Genomic DNA, 20,010 nt, shown 5'->3' on the forward strand with positions numbered 1-20,010 from the left:
TTAGGGGGCAGAGAGTGGGATGGGGGCTCAGGGGGGGCGCGATTTCCACTCACAGTCTGTGTTTGTCCCAATGTGGCACTAGGGGGAGGGGAGTGGGGACAGGAGCTCGGGATGGGGTCCTCCCCTTGCAGGCAGAGTGGCCCCAATGCCCCAGCATGGCGCTAGGGGGCGCTGTGCTGAAGCGAGCAGGGCAGGGGGCTCAGTAGGGGGTGCTCTCCCCTTATGGGTGGTACTTGGCTGGTTCGATGAGGACACTGCCCCCTTGTGGCTGTCATACCCCGGTGGCTCTTTCCCAAGGAGTCAGGATGTCCCTAGAGTCCCAGTTACATCCCAATGTGGTTAATTCCCTTCCGCCTCCCTAAATCCGCTGGCAATGTCAGCTCCACATAGGATCCTTCCTCTGGTTCTGCCCTGAAACTGCCATCCATGTTGCTATAAGCTGTCAAGCAACCGGCATGCCCCGCCCCAGAGGTGGCTGCATTTCATCCGTGAGGGCATAACCATGCACAAGTGGCCTGCAAAGCATGCTGGGATGGAAATGCAACCGCTCCTTGCTCTGTCAGGCAAGTCCGCTGAGCTGTGTTCCCTTCCTGGCTTAGAAAATGCTTTACAAAGGGTCCTAGGCGTAGAATACCTGGCCCTGATTCCGGCTAGAGAAGATGCAGCAGATCCTGTGGCCAGATGCCGATGGAAATGCAGGGACCAGATGCGCTTCCCCAGAGAGATGATTCATGGGATTAATTCCTGGCCCTTTTTCCCACTCCCAGACCCGATGGAAACTCTCTTCTGGAAGAAAATGGCCTCTCTTCTGTTGCCTGCCTTTTGCCTTTTGAGCGGTGAGTATTCGCACACACGTGCACGCACACACCTGCCATCCCCAGAGCACCTCAGAGCCGGTCTTCACTGCAAAACGAAAGGCGTGTTCTTAACGGGGCTGCGCTAAGTCGGGTTAAAATAGCAGCCGCTCGGGTTAGCAGCTCCAGTGAAAGCCGCTAGGTCAACCTGGACTTGAACTCGAGTTAAAACCCGAGCGGCTGTGTCCGCACTGCTCTTTTAGCCCCAGTTAAGATCACCCCTCTTGTTATTGCAGAGTTATTCTGGACTAGCCTCGCCCGCACGGAGCGTCCGCACTGCAGAGCGCTACCCGTGCCAGATCTGTGTTGCTGCACCCACAATGGTGTGATGCTAGCCCAGGAGCTGAGATGGGTTTATGGAGGTGTCACGGAATCCCCGGGCAATGCTCTGGACCTGCTCCCCACAAAGCCAGTCAGGACTTTGGGGAGCCTCCTCTCCCTTGGAGCAGACTGTCTGCAGGGCAAGAAGCTCACATGGCTTCCACCTTCCTGGGTCTGACCTCGGAGCATTCAGCATCCTCTGCCCCTCAGTGCGCTTCCCACAGCGAGTCCGCCCAGGTGGGGTCCTGGGGGAGCCACAGGGTCCTGCACCCCCACTTCACTGTCAGACATGACTCTTAGCCAGCCAGTAAAACAGAGGTTTATTAGATGACAGGAACATGGTCTAAAACAGAGCTTGTAGGTACAGAGAACAGGACCCCTCAGCCAGGTCCATCCTGGGGGGCAGCGAGCCAGACACCCACGTCTGCACTTCACTCCTCGTCCCCAGCCAGCTCCAGACTGAAACCCCCTCCAGCCCCTCCTCCTCTGGGCTTTGTTCCTTTCCCGGGCCAGGAGGTCACCTGATTCCTTTGTTCTCCGACACCTTTAGCTATCTCCTTGCTGGGGGAAGGGCCCCGGCCATTAGTTGCCAGGAGACAGAGTGTCGGCCATTTATGTGCACTGGCCCTTTGCTCTGCAACACTCTCACCCCCTAGAGACTTAAGACATGCATAGGGGAAACTGAGGCACCCACATAGTATTCAGAGGAAACATTAAGAACATTCCCACTTCGTCACAGGGGGGTATCCCTAAGCCCCTCGTTTTCTGGGTATATTTGGTTTGAAATCGCCTGGGAGTGTTTATTCCTAAATTTAAATAATGGGTGAAAACTGGTGAAAAATTGAAAAGGGCAGTCAGGAGGTGGGGGGCGGGGATGCTCGGTACTGACGGGGGTGGGAGCTGGGGTGGGAGTTACTCATGATGTAGCAGTTGGACAGCTGCCAGCCTGTCTCGCTCCCCCATGTGCAGAGGAAGGGGATGGGGGGGCTGCGTTGAAGGGTCCTGACAGGGGAAGCAGACAGGGCTCTGTGGTGAGGGGCTGCGCTGAAGGCGCCAGCAGGGGATGCGTCCTCTCCTGACTCTGTCGGCCCTTCAGCGTGGCCCCAGCTACTTCCTCAGCAAAAAATTCCCTGGTCCCCAAAAAGCCAAAATTTGGGCGAAAATCAGTAGAACCCGAATTGTGGCTTTTTTCAAAACCATGGGAGTTTTAGGAAAATCCGCAAATGCTGATAACAAAGGGCTCTGAGTGTAACCCAACCCATCTTGGGTTGGCACAACTCCTCTTCCTCATTCCTGGTAGGGCCCATGCGTTTAAGCACATGCCTGACATTAAGCACCCGAGTAACCTCAGTGGGATTTCCGTAGGATTATGTGATTAAAAACCTGCTCTTCCTTAAGAGCCTCGCTGCACTCTAGGTAGCTGATTGCAATGCGCTCTAGTCTGGAAAGGTTCCCTGTCTCCTAGCCTCTTTGGCTGGGTTTGGGGAGGGAAATGTCTGATGCCGAGAAATCAGCTGAGCGTTGTTTTACAGGAGCCGGGTGTACAGCCGGATGGGCAGTCCCTGATTTTGGCAACGTCTACCACGTCTCAGGTGAGCGGGCCGGGTACTCTGTGGTTGGGGTCTGTATCGCAGCCTGCTCTCCCTCCGGCAGACGGCTGTGGTGTGTGCACCTCATGGTGACGCCTCGACAGCGCTGCCCTGGCCTCTGGTAGGAAACACTCAGGATAATCCCGAGCCCTAATCTGGCATCTCTGATCCAGGGACTGTAAGGTGCTGCACTTGCTGAATTAAACTGCTCAGCTGCTCTGGTAAGTAGGGAGCCAGGCTTGTCCCCACTTAGCAGATGGGGAAATTAAGCCCCAGAGGTGATGGTTTGTATAGCACCAGAAATGTTCGGGCCCCACGGCTTGGAGCCCAACAGGCCTTAATGTTACCCAGAGAGATTGAAAACACCCCTTATAAACACAGCTAGTGTCCTCCAGCAATCTCCCCTCCCCCCAGATCCGTCAGCACTCCCTGGCCAAAGGGAATGTTTTCGACCATCACTGTCGTACTTAACAGAGACCAGCGGGTCACCTCTTAGCACTGAAACTCTTCTTCAGCCATAGTGGGAGGACGGGTCTTGTGCTTAATGCCCTGGGCCGGGACTCGGGAGTCATGGGTTCAATCGTGGCTCTTCCTGTGTGACCTTGGGCAAGTCGCTGTGTCGCTCTGTGCCTCAGTTTCCCAATCTGTGAAACAGGGATGATGGTACTTTCCAGGGGGGTTGTGAGGATGAATCCATTGCTGTTTTTAGTTGAGATTCTACGGGACAGGGGCCATGTCAATATCTAGATAGAATCAGATCCTTTCCCACCATTCTCAGACAAAGACAGACAGCATATGGGAAGGGAAAGGACGCAGGAGAACCTCATCCCTAGTCAGCAAGTTAACAAACCAACCCTCTGCCGGCTCTGAGTCCCCAACTCCTCCACCGCAGGGCAGGGACTGTCTTAATGAGTCTGTCACCCCCACGTGACCATCAGCCTAAGCGATAGCTACAGGTAGGGTGACCAGATGTCCCGATATTTGGGGCTTTGTCTTATATAGGCGCCTATTACCCCACACCCCCGTCCTGATTTTTCACACTTGCTGTCTGGTCACCCTAGCTACAGGTGATGGCAGGACTGGCCTGTCTAGCTAGCTCCTCACACCCATCATCAGACCTCAAAGTGCTTTACAAAGGAGAATCAGGATCATTATCCCCATCTGACAGATGGGGAAACTGAGGCACAGAGGGGGCATGATTTGCCCAAGGTCACCCATCAGGCCAGTGGCACAGCCGGGAATAGAAGCCAGGTCTCCTGAGTCCCACTCCCGTGCTTAAGCCATTAGGCCATGCTGCCTCCCCGTTAGAGGGAGGCAATTACTGGGAAGTTCATTTAAAACACTTCCCGGGAATGGGAACGTACCCGGCGCTGTTCAGTACGCCCGGTCTAGGCTCCTGGGTGAGACTGGCACTCCAGGGGGTATTGCCCAGTGTGATAAACTCAGGACAAACAGCTGCAAGGGAGGGGTAGGAATCAGTCCCAGAGGGTTAAAAGGCCCCTCCTCCCTATCAACTGGGAGGTAACTACAGGTCGATCAGGTTCATCTGAGAAAGGGTTACCCAGGTAGCACTTAGAATCAGCTGAGGGGGAGCTACCTGAGGTTAATTAGGATCAGCTGATTCCAACTTAGGGCTGCCTGAGACCTTTTTAAACCCCTCCCTGGGAGGAAGGAGGGGGGGGGGGAGCAGAGAGAGAGAGAAGGAGCCCTGCTGCCAGGAGTGTTGGAGCAGTAAGACAGCGAGCCTCACCAGGAGGAGAGGCAGTGCTCTCTCCCACAAGGGAGTAAAAAGACTCTAAACAGGACTGGTGGAGATGCGGGGAGCAGACTTCCCCGGTGTCCCGAGGGGGACCATATTACCCAAGCCTGTCTCACCAGGGCTAAAAGCAGCAGAGGCTGGGGAGACTGAGAAGGTGCCTTGCCACACCAGGCGCGAGGCCACACGCCCGGTGTCGTGTTAAGAGCAAAAGTACAATCAGTGCAGAGAATGGGAAGGAACAGGGGGGAGAGATTCGGAAAAGCAGCCCCGTAAGCCGCTGGAGCCTCTAGGAGACCAGAGGCTGGTTGTGTGGTTTGCACAGTCCGAGGCACAGCTGGGCCCTGCTTGCTGGCTCCTTGTTCCAAAAGAGCCAGAAAAGGGGCTTTATCTCGACCTTAGCCCAGACCGCGGCAAACCGGCTAGACAAACGTAGCTGCAGCGACGGCCTCCCCTCCTGCATTCGTTCCCCTTTCACCGTCCCGGCCTATCCCCCGGGACTGAGTGCGCAGCTCCCGCTAAGCACGGCTGAGGGGCCGGGGAGCTGGCCAGGGCGTCTCTAGGAGCACGCTGCGCTGCAGCAGAAGGTGTCGTTCCCAGCTCAGGCAGATGTACACCTGCTAGCTGTGGGCGAGGTAGCACCCTAAAAATAGCCGTGTAGCCATAGCGACGTGGACGGTGGCTCGGGCGAGCTGCCTCGCGTACCTAGGATCCTGCTGACCACACACCCGATCGAAGCTGGCGTGTGTACACGTCCTCTAAGCCAGCTGGGGGATGAATTAGCCCCCCGTGCAAGTTAGAGCAGCCCTGTGGCTGCTGTGACTTTCATCAGCTAGAGCTGTCTCCCATCCACCAGAAATCAGCGAGTGCGGCATGCTCTACCCCCATTCTCGCCCTGCGCCCAACCAGCCCTGTGCCTGAATGGGGGGCGGGTCAGCCAGGAGGGGCTGCCAGGCCAGGGTTCCCCCTCACCCAGGGAATCCTCAGCTCCTCCTTGGGGGGCAGCTTTCGGGTCCCTTTGCACCACTCTGGCTCTGGATCACTCATTAAATTAACATTGTAGCTGGCCTGAGTAAAACTTCCCCCTTGTCCGTTCTCTGTGATGCAGGCAAAAATTGGCCAGAGTCCGAACAGGGTCACTGACACAACCCGGCCTCTGGAGAGCTCAAGGAGGGAATCTCCACCAAGGATCTTCCTGGCCAGAGGCTCTGGGATGGGAGGGAGCGGCAGTGCCGCGGAGAGTGAAGTGGCTTCGCCTAATTTCCTCTCCGTTAGGCCAGGCTGCTCGGTGGCTGCTTTCGCTGTGGTGTTACAAAGCATTTTCCGAGGGGGACGCACGGAGCTGTCTGGGTCTCGAGCCGTAGCTCAGGGCACAGGGAGCAGCTGGGCGCACAAATCTGCGTCTCTGGGAGCTCTCGCTGACGCAGGCCGGACTCCTCTGGGTGTGAAATGGCGCAGAATGGGAATTCTGACCTGGGTTAACTTCCATTACGGGGAGCTGGCCCCGGTACCCTGGGTGTGCCCAGAGCCCGGCACCGCATATGGCTTGAATCGGGCACGTCTGAGCCCATCCTGTATCTGTACGATGAGTCCACACTAGAGACTGGGCCTCGTCCAGACTCGGGCTAACCCAGCTCCTGTTCTGGCGGCCTGCAGGGGTTATCGACATGCCGTTCGCTGAAATCCAGGAGCCCTTTGAAGCCTGGTACAACCTGACAGGAGGGAAGAGCCGGATCCAGTACTACCACGGTAGGCGTGCTGGGCACCTGGTGTCTCTCTGCTCCTCACCAGGTGGCAGGGCCAGGTCCCACCATTGGGGCCAAATTCATAGGTGACGTATTGAATGCTGCAAATGAGCCCCAGGAACCCCCCCGCCCCCAGCCTGAGGTGCCCCTGCATCCCAATCCACGAACAAGGGGAGCAACTTGCTGGACTTGGGGCCTGATCCGGAGCCCAGCGGGAGCCCGTCCGTTTACTTCGCTGCGCTTTGGGTCGGAGGAGCCTCGGAGCAGTGGGGGAAGGAATGGGCTAGCGGAGAGGGGCCCTGCTTGGTGTTCCCTTGGCTCCTCTGTCTCCTGGCCCCCTCGGGGGGTGAGCAGGAGTCCCCCCCCATGCAGAGGGCCGAGTGCAAGGGGGGGGTGCATGCTCCACCTCTGCAAATGGGCGTGAGCTGGAGCGGGTGCAAGGCACGCTAGGTGCTACAGGGCTGTAAGTTGCTCCATGTGGGTCAGTCGCAGGGGCACCAGACCGGGGGGGGGGGAGCACGGGGCCATGCCCCTCCCCCTTTTTACTGGCCATAAGGGGGAGGTGGGGGGGGAAGAGGTGGTACAGGAATGGGGCCTCAGAAGGAGAATGGGCGGTGCGGGGGTGGGGCCTTGGAGGGTGGTGGGGGGTCAGGGCCATGGTTCAGACGCCTATGCCCCCCCCACACTTTTAGAGCACTTCTGCTGCTCCCAGTCAGTCATCGCCCCTCCTAACTCTCCCGTCTTGCTGCAGAGCAGGGGTAGCCGGGGGGAGGCGCTAGGTCCGCTCCCTGGCAGGGAAACACCCAGCTCTCCATGGCCTGGTGCTCAGCCCTCGCTAGGCCATCGCGTTCCCTCGGCTGTTTGGCCTGACGTGGCCGGGTGCCGGCTACGGACTGGCTGCAGGGAGTTCAGTGTCACACCAGCTCCGAGGGCTGCTCTCCCACCTCCCTGGGATCTGCCCCAGGTGGGTCTGAAAAGCTACGGACAGTGACGCTTCTCCGCTTGAGAGTTAGACCTTCGGTCCCGTTCCCCCTTCTCAGCCTGCCCAGGGAGCGGCTGAGACCCCGGCGGTTTCTCCCCTTCCCTCGCCTGAGGCTGGGCCCACGAAATGTCTTGCCCTTCCCGCATCTCTTCCCTGCCTCCTAGGGCAAGTGGTCACCTTCCAGTACGGGGCAGAGCGGCCGTTTGGTGCCCTCTACAAGATCACCCCAGAGACCACGGAGCTGGAGCTGAATGTCCGGAAGTGCTTCCGGATCAGCGGCCGCCCTGGGAAGCGCGTCTATCCACAGAGCATCTTCCCCAGGCTGGACGCCTTCAAGGTGAGGCCTGGCGAAAGGCAGGAGGAAACGCCAGGAGGTCAGGTCTTTGGTTCACAGCGAACGGATGCCTTTGGCCTGGGTGGCTTGCTGGTTTAGCTGGGCACTCCCTACCCTGCCAAGGCATCTTGTAGGAAATGGAGTCTCCCCACAGCCCGCTAGACCCGGGTAAGTCTGAACGAGGAGCCCAGCCACCCCCCATATGCGCTCCTCTCCTGTGTCCATTTCCTGGGGCAGGGGACAAGCCTGGATCTGGTCACTCCAGCGCTCCCAGTATCCTTTGCCGTGGTCCTGCCTGGAGGGAGAGGCGTGGAGGGGCTGACGCCTGGCATTCCCCTAGCGCACCTGGGTGGAAAGCAGCTTCTCAGTTGCTGCTGCCGCTCCTTTAGGGAATGCATGGCCCCGAACCGCGGGCAGGGGGGAGAGACTGAACCGCAGTCCCCCAAGCGCCGCAGCGGCTGGTGAAATAAAATTCCACCCACGCTAGCCACTCTCTGGAGGGTCGGTTCCGCCTGGCCTGGAAGCCGAGGGCACAGCGGGCAGTGCATTTGCAACGTCCCTCCCACAAATGGGCAGGGCTGGCAGCTCCCTGTTGGCGCCAGGGCTAGAACTGCTGCAGGTCGGGAGGTGCATTGGCAGAGCCGTGCACCGTGCCCGGTTGCAGCCAGAGTTCAGTACGTCAGGCGCCCAGCACTGAAGCCTTTCAAAAAGCATAAAGCTGGAGTTTTGGGGAATAAATACGGGGACATTTAAGAAATGCGTTTTCTGAAAGAAAATAAACAGGCTACAGCTTGGGGAGCTGGGAGCCTTTTCCAGTGACTGGGGGCAGTTATCATAACATTGTCCAAGGATTGTGGCTTTATACACAGCTATATACAAACAAGTATCTGGACATTTACTGCAAGAGGTGCTGCTGTTTGGAAGCACACCGTTTTTTCACTTGCGGCTCCGGGAAACTGAGGCAGGTCCTGAAATCGTCCTGCACATTCAGTTTTCATTTCTGAAATAGGAACAAATGTGAGCTTTGGTTTGCGCTGCCTTCAGAGCTGGGCGGCTGGAGAGCTGCAGCTGCGGTACCCACCCTCCCCCACCAGCTCTCCCTCTCCCCAGCAGTGTCCTCTAGCTGGGAACTTGAAACGTGGGAACCCTAGCAAAGGATCTAAAGGCGATCGCAGTATTTTGTGTGATCTCGCGACCCCCCCCTACAATAGCCTTGTGACCCTCTTTGGGGTCAGGACCCCCAGTTTGAGAAACGCGACTCTAATGTCACCTCCCCTTGGTGCCTCCCCAGCCCGTGCGGGAGGAGTCCTACAAAGGGCAGCTCTGCACCGTGTGGCAGAACGTGTCCTACTGGGGCCAGAAGAAGAACGTTTACACCCTGTGGGTGGCCAGCTCCGCCGACGGCCCCGTGCCCGTCCACTACGAGATGCGGGGCTTCAACAGCCTGCTGGGCTCCCACTACGACAAGTACGAGATCGACTACAGCAACTTCACCCACAGCTACCCGGCCGGGGTCTTGGACCTCCCAAGCGGTGAGTGGCAGTTCCCCCTCCGTGCTGGGGAAATGCTTAGCTGTCCCTGGAGCTCCTGAGCCTGAGCAGGGAGGTACGTGACCCGAGTCCGGTGGGGACCCAGTGCTGGGATCTCCGAGCCAGGAGGCTGCCAGACGAAGCCACAAAACATGGGCAGGAGCTGAGGTGGGAACGAGAGCCCACTCGCGTCACTCCTGCAGGCCAAGGGAAACCATCGCAGTGCAGTGAGTCCGTCAGGAGTGGCCAAGTATCCACGCGATCCTGCTGGCTGCTGCTAAATCTCCGCGTGTTTGCATTGATCCGAGACGTGGAAACATACGGCTGGTTAATCCTTTCACGGCATGTGCCCCAGCAGATCCAGCCCCCCAGAGGAGCCATTCAGCCCAACACTTCCCCATGCAGCTATGCCCTGCCAGCTGGGTGGGAGCAGGGAGGGCCCCTGGTCCGGGGCTGTGTCCATTTACCCCAGAGATCAGATGAGTCCCACTAGAACGATGGTGTCACTCTGGATTTGTGCCGGTCTGGCCCTGGGTGTTGGGGCAAGAGCGGATGGAGGTTTCCTGTTAAGCAGGAATGTGGCCCAGGCAGTGCTCAGATAAAGGCAGGGGGATCCGGATTCACACCCACGAGCAGTAATCTTCACACTGGCATGTCCAGGAGCCCTGGTACAGAGGGGGCCCGGTGCCTTGTTGACCCCCTGCAGATGCGTTGGCTGAACCGGTCCTCACGGCCCAAAGCTGGCACGCTGCGGCGCTTCTCTGGTGGCGCTCGTTCTGGGCAGGGAACGAAGGGTTTGTTTCAGGCTGACGTGCGGCGCTCCATGCATTCTTGGCCCGGAGCTGCACCTGTAAAGCAGCCGCTGGCTCAAATATGCCGCTACTCTCATTCCCAGCTCTGACAGGCACGTGTTTCGCCCAGCTGCCAATGTCCTAGCCCTGCCACGAAGGCTCTGGTGGGCAGGCCCGTGCTGTGCCAGTCCCAGGGGATACAGCCTGGCTAGCAAAAACTACAGCAGGAAACGGGGCAGGGCTCCCTCACCCATGTGCTTGGGAGCCTTCATTCCCTTCCAAAGTGTGCTAGCAGGGTAGGGTCCTCGCCTTCATCAGACACCAGTGCATGGCGTTGGGGGAGCCGTGTTTCTTGGGGATGGATCCTGGGGTGTGGCATGAAGCTATGGGGCCTGGTGAAGACGCAGCTGGGTTGTGGGATCTGAGATATTGCAAGCAGGGGGTGGTACAGAGACTGGGGATTGCTAGTGGGTGTCTGTGAGCAATGGCTTTCTGGCATGTGCCGTAACCTTCGGCTCTGTCCTAGGCATGGAGTGCGAGTTTCCTCCGGGAGACGGAGTGGAGCATCGTATCCTCGCCAACCCCATGTGGGATTTCGTGGGCAGGCAGGCGGATCGAGGCCGTCAGCTGTTCCATCACTACCGGCGGGAGTACAGGAAGGAGTACGGCAGCGAGAAGGAGCTGGAGCGCAGGGCACAAACCTTCATTCACAACATGAGGTGCGGGAGTTCGGATGTCGGGGCGAGGCGGTCGGGCTCCTGGACTGCTGGGCTGGTTTTCAGGGAGGGGGCGGGGAATGGTGGGGGTGGGGAATGCGTCATCCCGGATTAGCCTCGTTCCTCTGACCCGGCCTGGATGTGCCAAAGAGTCAGGCCAGCCCTGAGCGACACGGGATGAATTTGATCCTGGCCCCTTCCCATAATGTCAGTGTTGGGCCGATGCCAGCGCGTGAAACCTCGTCTTGCTCCCGGCCCTTGATGGGTTAGAAGACGACTCTCCGGGACTCCACCCCTCTGCCCTGCGTCGCTTCTTCTGAGAACTCACAGAGAACTGAGAAGGCCAGAGACAGCTGGGCCCCCCGTGCTCCCCCTCCTAACTAGAATGGAGGCTCCCCCCGTTCACCCTTCTGGCAGTGTAAATGGGGCGGAAATGCGAATCAGGCCCTGAGTCTCCAGCCATCAACCAGCTGTTGGCTTCGTAGGGAGCGGGGAGGAGATGCATGTCCTGGGAGATGACTGCTCTGTGCTCCGGCTGTCACTCGACCTAACACCAAACTGCGGTTATTTGAGTGCATGTGTGTGAGGGGCTGCTGCAGGGCTTGCCCGGCTCGACCAGGGCTGCCCACCAGCCAGAGTTGCCCGGCTCCCTCTCTTCACATCATCCGTCCCCTCCCAGGTACGTCCACTCCAAGAATCGGGCCAACCTGCCCTACAAGCTGGCGCTGAACCACCTGGCCGACCGCACCCCGGAGGAGATGGCCGTGCTGCGGGGGCGGCTGCAGGACCAAACTCCCCACAACGGGCAGCCGTTCCCACTGGCACCGTACGCTGGCATCATCCTGCCCGAGAACCTGGACTGGAGGCTGAACGGTGAGGAAGGCCACCTGCCTCAGCATTGTGCACACATCCCCGGGGCTGCTTCACTCCCCGGCTGGCTGCAAAGTCCTTGTTCTCCCGCAGTCCCCAGGCAATGCTGAAATGCAGCCCGTAGGCCTGCCAGAGCCTGGGGCGGTTCCCTGCTTCATACCCACCTTTCAGCTGCCATCCTGTTAGCTGGGGCCTGAATGGGAGAGGGGGACTGTCCCCTTTAAAGGGCTAGGGGTCAGTCGGGCCCTGTTCTGGGGCGTGTCCCTCTAGGGTTTGTGGGACCCCTTGGGTGGATGAAGCCCTAGGGAAAGGCCGAGGCAGGTGCTGGAGGAGAGGAAGATGGTCCCAGGGGATAGTCTGTCTCCTTACGGGCCCAGGACCCGGAGCCTTGGAGGGAAGGAGGGACATGGGCAGGGCTTCCCTCTCACAGCCGGATGAGCCTGGGGAAGGAAGGCAGGATATCTGCTGCCTCCTCTGTCTCCCAGCGGGAGAGACACCAGCTTGGGGAAGCAGGGCTGCCTGCCTGCTTGCTGACCTCTCCCCGCCCAGGGAGGCGGAGGGCTAAGCCAGTGGCTCTCAAACTTTGGTACTGGTGACCCCTCCCACACAGCAAGCCTCCGAGTGCCACCCCCCCTTGGAAATGAAAAACACTTTTTATATATTTAACCCCATTATAAATGCTGGCTGCAAAGCAGGGTTCGGGGGTGGGGAGGCTGACAGCTCGTGACCCTCCACTAAATAACCTCACGACCCCCTGAGAGGTCACGACCCCCAGGTTGAGAACCCCCAGGCTAAGCGAAGAGGGGCCCAGCTAGGAGACGCTGCTGTAGGCTGCAACTGGCTTGAACCAGCCCAGCCCCAGAGAGGAGGACGGGGGAGAAGAGGGGTGGGGGCTTGTAGGGCTCCTGAGGGCAGTAAATCAGAGCCCACGAAGGGGGGAGCCAGTGCTCAGCGCTCGGCTCCGGGAGCCAGTTGATGCAGAGAGGAGCTGAGGGCAGGGTGCCCGCAGGGCCATCCCAGCTGGGGGCTGCTCTGGAGATGGCGACCCTGGTGCAGGGCTCCTCCTGGAACAAGTTGTTCTCCTGTAACTTGGCTGAGAAATAGGAGGGCGAATTCCCAGGTCAGCGCGGTGGGGAGCAGAGACAGGCTGGGGGGCCCTTTCAGTCCATTCCCATGACGGCGTCAGGCTAACCAGCGCTGGCTGGGCCGGGGAGAGACGGCCTGAATTTGGAGAGGAAGCCCCTGGGGCGGGTTGCTTTAATTCACACCCTCCTGCTAGCTGCCTTTCCTGCTGTGCCCCCCTCCCTGCCAGCCGCTTGGCATGTAGGTTACCAGCATAGGCTGTTGGATGCCACAGCACGTGGGTCAGTGTCTGACTGGCAGGGTGTACATGGGTGTGGGGGGGGGGCGGGTAGGGGTATGGCTCCCCACCAGCTGGGGTGTAGACATAACCCCGTGCTGGCAAAGCATAGCTAGCAGTGTCGCGGCAGAAGGCACTAGCCACCCCGGTCGGATCCCGTCTGAGACCCTAGGTACGTTCTTGGGTGGCTGGCACCTCCTGCCGCTTGTCCTCCCGCGCCGGCGCTGCTGGTTTAGCAGGTTAGCTGGATCCAAGCTAGCGAGGGTGTGTCTCCTGGAGGTGGAAATGACCCCCCCCCAGCCCCAGCGTTGATGTATCCCGAGCCGTCACTCCCTCACCGAGGGGGCCGGAAGGTGTAATCGACGCCAGCTGAGACTCCTCTCTGACTTTGGCCTCCCACTAGAATAACCCCCGACTCCAGCAGGACGAGTGATAGCTTGGTACCAGGAGCGTGCTGGAAACTGGACTCCTCCTTCATGCTCTTGACCCACCGAGTCGCGTGTGTGGGCCTCTGCTCTCCCGCGAGATGGCCCAAAAGTTTGCCGTTTTCCCTTCATGCTGCCTTTCTTCAGGGTATCGAGGCACCTGGGGGGCTGGGGGAGAAGGACGAGGGAAAAGGGGGGTGAAGAACGGCCATCTCGTGGTAAAGAGGCCACCTGGCTGGTAACTCCAGGTGTTCAGGGGCCAGGGAGATCAGAGAGCTGAAACGTGGAAGATCTGAGTTCTCTACTGCACGGGGCTCATTTCTTATTCTCTCCCCCAGGCGCAGTGACCCCAGTGAAGGACCAGGCCCTGTGCGGCTCCTGCTGGAGCTTTGCGGCTGCGGGAGGATTAGAAGGTGCCCTGTTCCTCAAGGTAACAGCCCGGCTGCCTCGTCGCACCGGCAGCTTGTACGAGCAGGGATCACACCACAGGGTGGAGCAGCCGAGACATCCCCCATTGTGGGTCTTTCAACTCTCAGATGTATTGTGGTAACCCCGAGATGCCGCAGCTGAGATCACGGCCCCGTTGTGCTGGGAGCTGTACGCACACATAGTCAGAGACAGCTTACGCTCTGCAGAGACAAGGCAGAGGGTAGGAGAAGGTTAGTATCGCTGTCCCCCTGGAACAGGTGGGGAAGTGGAGTACAGAGAGATGAAGTGACTTCCAGGGCCACGCAACGAGCCAGGCATCAAACCCAGACCCCCCGTGAGCCCAGCCAGTGCCTTCACCACAAGACGCGGCCTCCCTCCCCTTTGCCGAAAGCCTCCAGAGCAGATTAGTCTCAGTTACTGACTGGAGAGTCCCTGCTCTCAGCCCCACGGCTGTAACTCTGCCTGGCGTCCTGCCCCAGGTGCTCCCCAGCTCGTGCAGTTCTGGCTGGCCGGATGCTGCTCACCTGAGACACGGCTCCCGCGGTCCATGTGACCCAGCCCAGGGATGGAGGGAGAGCGTGGAAGGGGGGATGTAGTATCTCCCTGGACGTGGTCTGGGTGATGTGAGTGATGTGTCAGCCTTTACGTAAAGGGGACGGTGAAGTTAACGTTTGAGTTCTCTGTGCCCGACCCTGCCCTCCTCTCCTCCCCAGACCGGAGAGCTGACCCCCCTGTCTCAGCAAGCCCTGATCGACTGCTCCTGGGGCTTCGGGAACCACGGCTGCGACGGCGGCCTCCCTTGGCGGGCCTTTAAATGGGTCGGGAAGCACGGCGGCATCCCGAGCGCCGAGGCCTACGGGCCGTACAGGGGCCAGGTGAGTTGGGCTGCTCTTCTAGGCACCTGCTAGGGAAGCCGCGGAGAGAACGTGTTCGACCTGCTTGGGCCGCGTGGGGGTGCGACGCAGAGAGCCCCGGGGAAGTGCCGCCGGCAGCCGAACTGCGGACTCCCTTGGCGAAGGGCTGGGGCTGCTGATGTGAGAGCTTGGTGCAGGGCCCAGCAAAGATGGAAGTGGCCTGGGATGGGATCCTGGGAGCAGCGTGTCTATTGTGCAGCTGGTGAGTCTTAGGCATGGTCCTGGCTCCTCCCCGGACATCAGATAATGGATATTGTGAGCTTCCATTCGCCAGCCTCTAGTGCTCTGATGCGGCCAGACGGGGCGAAATCCATCCCTCCATGCACCGTGCAGGGCCCTGGCATGAGATGAGTCTCCAGCATACCCTAGAGATGTTAGCGGGGTCAGGCAGAGGTTCACACCTTTGGGCGGATACCAGAGCCCAGGCTAGGCACTGGGATAGCAGACAATGAGGCCAGTCAACATCTAGCTAGAACGGACTCCTGGTGGCTGAATTTCCTGCTGCTCCTTGTGGATCCTGCACCACTGAAGCCAACGGGAGATTTATCATTGATTTCAGTGAGGTCAGGATGTGGTCCAGAACTGGCGGTCTGAATTCTGAAGGTATCTGTGGAGTGGATGGGCCACCCAGTGCTGGGGCTGCAGGAGGAGAGGGGGGCTGCAGGGCCAGTCTTGCTAACGTTCCAGGTACCCCAGTCCGTCGTGATGCAACCTACTAACTATGTTCTCCTACCTCTGATCCTTGACATTATAACCAATTTTATTCAATGCGCGGGGGCTTCAATTTTACATGGAAGGTGCTCCGATACCACAGCGATGGGCAGTGGTATAAAACCCTTTGAGGAACGGATAGACAGGCAATTGCTTCTGAAGATCCTGAAATCTCCCCTCGCTGCAGAATTCTCGTCCCGGTTAGAGAAATCTCAGATCCAAGCAAACCTACCTGCTCCACTCAGCTCTGAGTCCCACGAGTGTTTCTTCTCCATGGTTCCCATTTAGTGCTGTAACCCTCGGCACAGCCCCTCTGCAACGCCTGGCCCCCGAGGGGTTTCCGTTAAATGATGAGAGGGGACTTGTAAGGCTCCGGAAGGCTAGAACCCAGCTCTGCAGAGTGCCAGGGAACTGGTGCGGCTCTCAGCAGCATTGCAGTGAATAAACCCTGGGAGAACAAGCACACAGGAAGTGCCGTGCGCGCAGACCCGATGGCAGCACCCACCGTCAGTTCTGATTGGTCCACGTGCCCTATTTAAGCATGGAGGGCGTTCCAGGAAGCTGCCCGTGCGGCTTGGCAGCACGTGGCTTATTGCCACCACAGGCCCTGCTCTGGTCCCTGATTTCGATGTAACGCCAACGGACCCTGGTCATCGGCGGGTGGGATCGAACCTGGGGCCTCTGGAGCTTAGTGCATGAGCTAAAAGCCAAGAGGCTGTTAGCTAAGGCTGTCGAGCAGATTCATTTTCTCTCTCTCTCTGAGTGGTCTCGGTGCCACTACATGGGACAGAACACCCCACCCGGGAGGCGTGTGGTTACATGGGCCTTGGCTCTGCTCTTTGGCTCCAATTCCTGGCTTGGCTCCTGATCCTTATCTCCGCCTGCAATCCCCGCCTACACTCCTGCCTCTGGCTCTGACCTTCGCCTTGACTCCTGCTTTCTGCCTCTGGCTCTGACCCCTGGCTTGAGCCCTGACTCCCACCAAGCCTTCCTCCTGGTCCTACCGGCTAGGCCAGACCACCCATGTCCCAGCTATGCCAGAGCCCTTGTGGAGTGTCCCACTAATGGGCTGGCCCAGCTGCCAGAACTGCTGCTGGTTCTCCCTGGGCTGAGCAGGCAGGAGAGGGCTGAGGTTGCTGGCTGGCTGGGTCTGAGCTGGTGGCGTGTCACGGATCAGCTGGCATCCTCTGGCTCTCATCCAGGCTTGGCCGCAGTGAGGGGGTGGCTGGAGGTTGCTCTGTGAGCATTCTGGCTGGACGGAGACACTCCAACCCTACCGCTGTTAAACTCCCATGTCCCGCCTGCCTCCTAGAACGGATACTGCCACTACAACTCGTCTGAGCTCCTCGCCAACATCACGGGCTACGTCAATGTCCCGGCCGGTGACATCGTCGCCCTGAGAGCCGCCGTCTTCAAGAACGGTCCCGTGGCCGTCAGCATCGACGCCTCTGCCAAGTCGTTCGTATTTTACTCCAACGGCATCTACTACGAACCCCAGTGTGGTGAGTCCAGCCCTGCCAGCCGCGCGGCACTCCCGGTGGGACGAGGTTGCATGGCTAGCAGAGGAGGCTGTGTCCTGGTGATCCTTTGCCAGGGGCTTCTGGATCCCAGATTGCTCAGGAGACAGGGTGGCCGTGCACCCCTATGGGCCAGGGTTTCTCTGCTGGCTCCAGCACCATGTTGCTCTCTGTACTTGGGCACCCCCTCCCTCTCCCGGTGCCATTGGGAAAATCGTCAGGGGCCGTACGTGGCTGCCAGCCTGGGGGTGCTGGTTCCTACGGAGCCACCTCTGTGCATGGCAGGAAATTCCCCAGGATGAAGAGCGCCCAAGCAGCACAGACCTGGGCTGGCCCCCGATCACTTCCAGGGACTCCGGCTGAGATCCTAGAAACCCCTCACGGGGCTGGGCATCCCATTCTGGGGTGCGATCCAGCCCCGTGAGGGGTTGCGTCACCACCTGCCCTGCAACCGTGGGCGCCTCACAATGCTTTGGGGTGGTAGCTCCCAACCAGGGCTGCTGACAAACAGATTGAGTGTCCGTGTACGGCTGCAGCACTGGTCCAGCTACTCCGAGCCCGGCAGCCTGTCAGCAACGCTCCAGCCGCGCTCTGGCTTCCACCAGCCTGGGTTACTGCTCACGGGGTGACCCCAACACACTCCCAGTCCCAGGTTTTCCCCAAAACGTGTGTTCTGAGCTGCCCAGCCCTTTCCTGGACGGGTCAGCTATTACCAGTCCCCAAGGGGGTCAATATTCAACAATTTGCTACTTTCACCGGAGTTACCAAACGGTTTGGTTTAAACACAGCCCTGGATTAATTTAGTTTAAAAATAAAACACGTTTATTTAACTACAAAGAGGGAGGTTTTGAGTGAGCGCAAGGCTAAGGTATGAAAGTCAGACATGGTTAAGAGAGAAATAAAGCTAAAGCACTTTCTGGTAGCTCCATCTTCACCAGCGAGGCTCAGTTCAAGGTCAAATCCTCACGACGGGTTCCTAGCGACAACGCTCACCAAATTCTCAGGTCAGGAGCTCCCCCAAAGTCAAAGGGTCGGTTCCTTTGTCGTCTCAGATGTGTGTGAGAGAGGGAGAGATCCCTGGGGTGTTTTCGCCCCTCGTTTTTGCAATCCACTCACCCTCTGGAGTGGCTTCTTTTGAGGTTTCCCCCTCAAAGCCACGTTTATTCACACAGTGAAGAAGGTGACATGGGATCTGCTGGTGAAGGTGGCCCCTTCTCCCCTGTGCAGGCTGAAATGCAGCCTTGCTGTGTCTCCAGCCTCAGGACCCTGTTCACTACTTACGTGTAAATGGAGGTGAACCCACATTGCTTTGTTTAGGCTTGACATGCTTAACAACTCTTGCCTCGGCAGGGCTGTGGGGGGCTGAACGTACGCTCACATCCTGCAGGGGGGATTCATAACTTTACATAGAATGTTGCTGCATATTTTTCGCCGTGATGTTATTGGTCAGCAAGCTGTTAGTTTTCACATGAGACCTCACAAGGCATATTTGGTATAAAGACGATCACAACAGTGTGTCGGGGCGGGGGCGGGGAATACAGCGGTGCTTTCGGTCACGGTGGGCCCCTGCTTCCCTGGCCTGGCCCCCCAGGATTCCTGCCTCCTTTCTGCCCCCGATCTCGCACTTCCCCAACCCCCAACGACAGGTGTTGCCTTCTCAGGCTTGGAGAATCCCTGATAAGTGGAGCAATGCTCGGGGGGGTCTTCCAGTGCAATGCGCCAGCCCCCTGTGCTAAGAGCTCAGCAAGAGCTTTGCCCGGGCTCTGCCACCAGGTGGCGATCACAGTCCATCCTAGGTGCCCCAAATAACTTCCCGGGCAGACCTAGGCTAGCCGGGCGGCTGATACCGCCCCTCCCTCTTGGCATAGCCCCATGCAGAATAGACCTGACTGTACGACTCTCCAAGCTGCCTGCGGGAGGGCATTTGAGTCACACCGGGGAGGAAGCTATGTCTCGGGAGAGTCCCAACCCACGGCAGCTGATGCAGGAACGATTCAGTGGGGTGCTCTGGGCTGGGTTAGGCAGGAGGTCAGACTAGATGGGTGCAATGGTCTCTACGGGCCTTAGTACCCATGGATCTGCTCCCACGGGGAGTCCTCGATCGCGATCACTCCAGGGCTGCTGTGGCTGAGGCTGTTTCTCTGCATGAGACTTGTCTTTTGGCCTCCTGGGAATGCAAGAGCCCAGATGCCAGGGCGGGGAGGCTAACTGCAGTGGGGTTAGAGCAGCATGAGAAACCCCTTTGCTAATCTCCTTTCCTCTCGGCCGTAGGGAATACCAGCAGCAGCTTGAACCACGCGGTGCTGGCCGTGGGCTACGGGGTCCTGCAAGGGGACGGCTATTGGCTCATCAAAAACTCCTGGTCCACCTACTGGGGTAACGACGGCTACATCCTCATGTCCACGCAGGACAACAACTGCGGGGTGGCGACCGCGGCAACGTACCCGGTCCTGGCGTGATCTCCTGGGTCAGAGGGAAGCGAGCTGGCTTCAGGCTGCTGGTCCTTAGCAGTCTGCCGGGCCTGCGTGTTATCTGTGCTTGCTTGTGCTCTGGATGGGACCGAGCTGGGCTGCTTTAGCGCCTGATGCTGCGTGGGCCTAGGTGTGACATTGCAGTCTATATCATTTTATAAAAATATGTTAATGAGGGCATATAATGTAACTAGAATATGCTTCATGCAGAAGGTCTCTTGTAAGGTGTCATTACAAAGCTTATAATCTACTGAGTGTGATCATCCTATTTGTATAAAGGTACCACTCTTGTATCTGAACCTAGAAATATGAACTATAACTCTGAGGGCCTCTTGTAACTATGCCAAGTGTGGGCCATTAATGGTGGTTTGGAATCTTGATGACTCCCATTAACCAGGGCCATTGTCTGCAGATGGGTGTGTTTTACCGGTAAGTCTTGTGTGTGCTGGCAAGTGGGCAATGAAATCTTGTCATGTGAATTTATGTCATGTGATCATGTCACCTGAACTGGAAACCATCTTTAACCTGGTGTCTTTCCATTGAGGAGGAGGGGGTGGGAACCCAGAGAGGGACAAAGGATTCCCGCCCCACGCAAGAGATATATAGAGGGGTGGAACAGAACAAAGGGGAGGAGCCATCATGAGGAATCCCCCAGCTACCACCTGAGCTGGCACAAGAGCTGTACCAGGGGAAAGA

At 58.5% G+C, this 20,010-nt stretch overlaps 1 protein-coding gene across 2 annotated transcripts; it reads left to right on the plus strand.

The window, feature by feature from the left end:
* The first annotated feature begins 785 nt into the window (after positions 1 to 785).
* LOC123355528 (digestive cysteine proteinase 1-like) lies at positions 786 to 19,612 on the plus strand. 2 transcript variants are annotated; one of them, XM_044998099.1, is made up of 11 exons: positions 786 to 836; positions 2,708 to 2,767; positions 6,177 to 6,269; positions 7,412 to 7,584; positions 8,873 to 9,113; positions 10,428 to 10,620; positions 11,297 to 11,490; positions 13,611 to 13,702; positions 14,415 to 14,576; positions 16,639 to 16,828; positions 19,115 to 19,612. In XM_044998099.1, exons 1-11 carry the CDS (start codon positions 797 to 799, stop codon positions 19,300 to 19,302), a joined length of 1,626 nt encoding a protein of 541 aa, XP_044854034.1. In that variant the 5' UTR covers positions 786 to 796; the 3' UTR covers positions 19,303 to 19,612. The 2 variants fall into 2 exon arrangements, with proteins under 2 accessions (XP_044854034.1, XP_044854035.1); XM_044998100.1 differs by lacking the exon at positions 786 to 836 and adding an exon at positions 2,476 to 2,591.
* The last annotated feature ends 398 nt before the right edge of the window (positions 19,613 to 20,010 follow it).

The sequence above is a fragment of the Mauremys mutica genome, chromosome 23, assembly GCF_020497125.1.
Source record: "Mauremys mutica isolate MM-2020 ecotype Southern chromosome 23, ASM2049712v1, whole genome shotgun sequence".
NCBI classification, from domain to species: domain Eukaryota; kingdom Metazoa; phylum Chordata; order Testudines; family Geoemydidae; genus Mauremys; species Mauremys mutica.

Bases quoted from the DNA above. Each gene is read 5' to 3' on its own strand.
- LOC123355528 (XM_044998099.1), top strand. From the start codon at position 797: ATGGCCTCTCTTCTGTTGCCTGCCTTTTGCCTTTTGAGCG. The intron at 9,114-10,427 runs GTGAGTGGCAGT...GCTCTGTCCTAG, and splicing joins GGTCTTGGACCTCCCAAGCG to GCATGGAGTGCGAGTTTCCT. The intron at 14,577-16,638 runs GTGAGTTGGGCT...CCTGCCTCCTAG, and splicing joins ACGGGCCGTACAGGGGCCAG to AACGGATACTGCCACTACAA.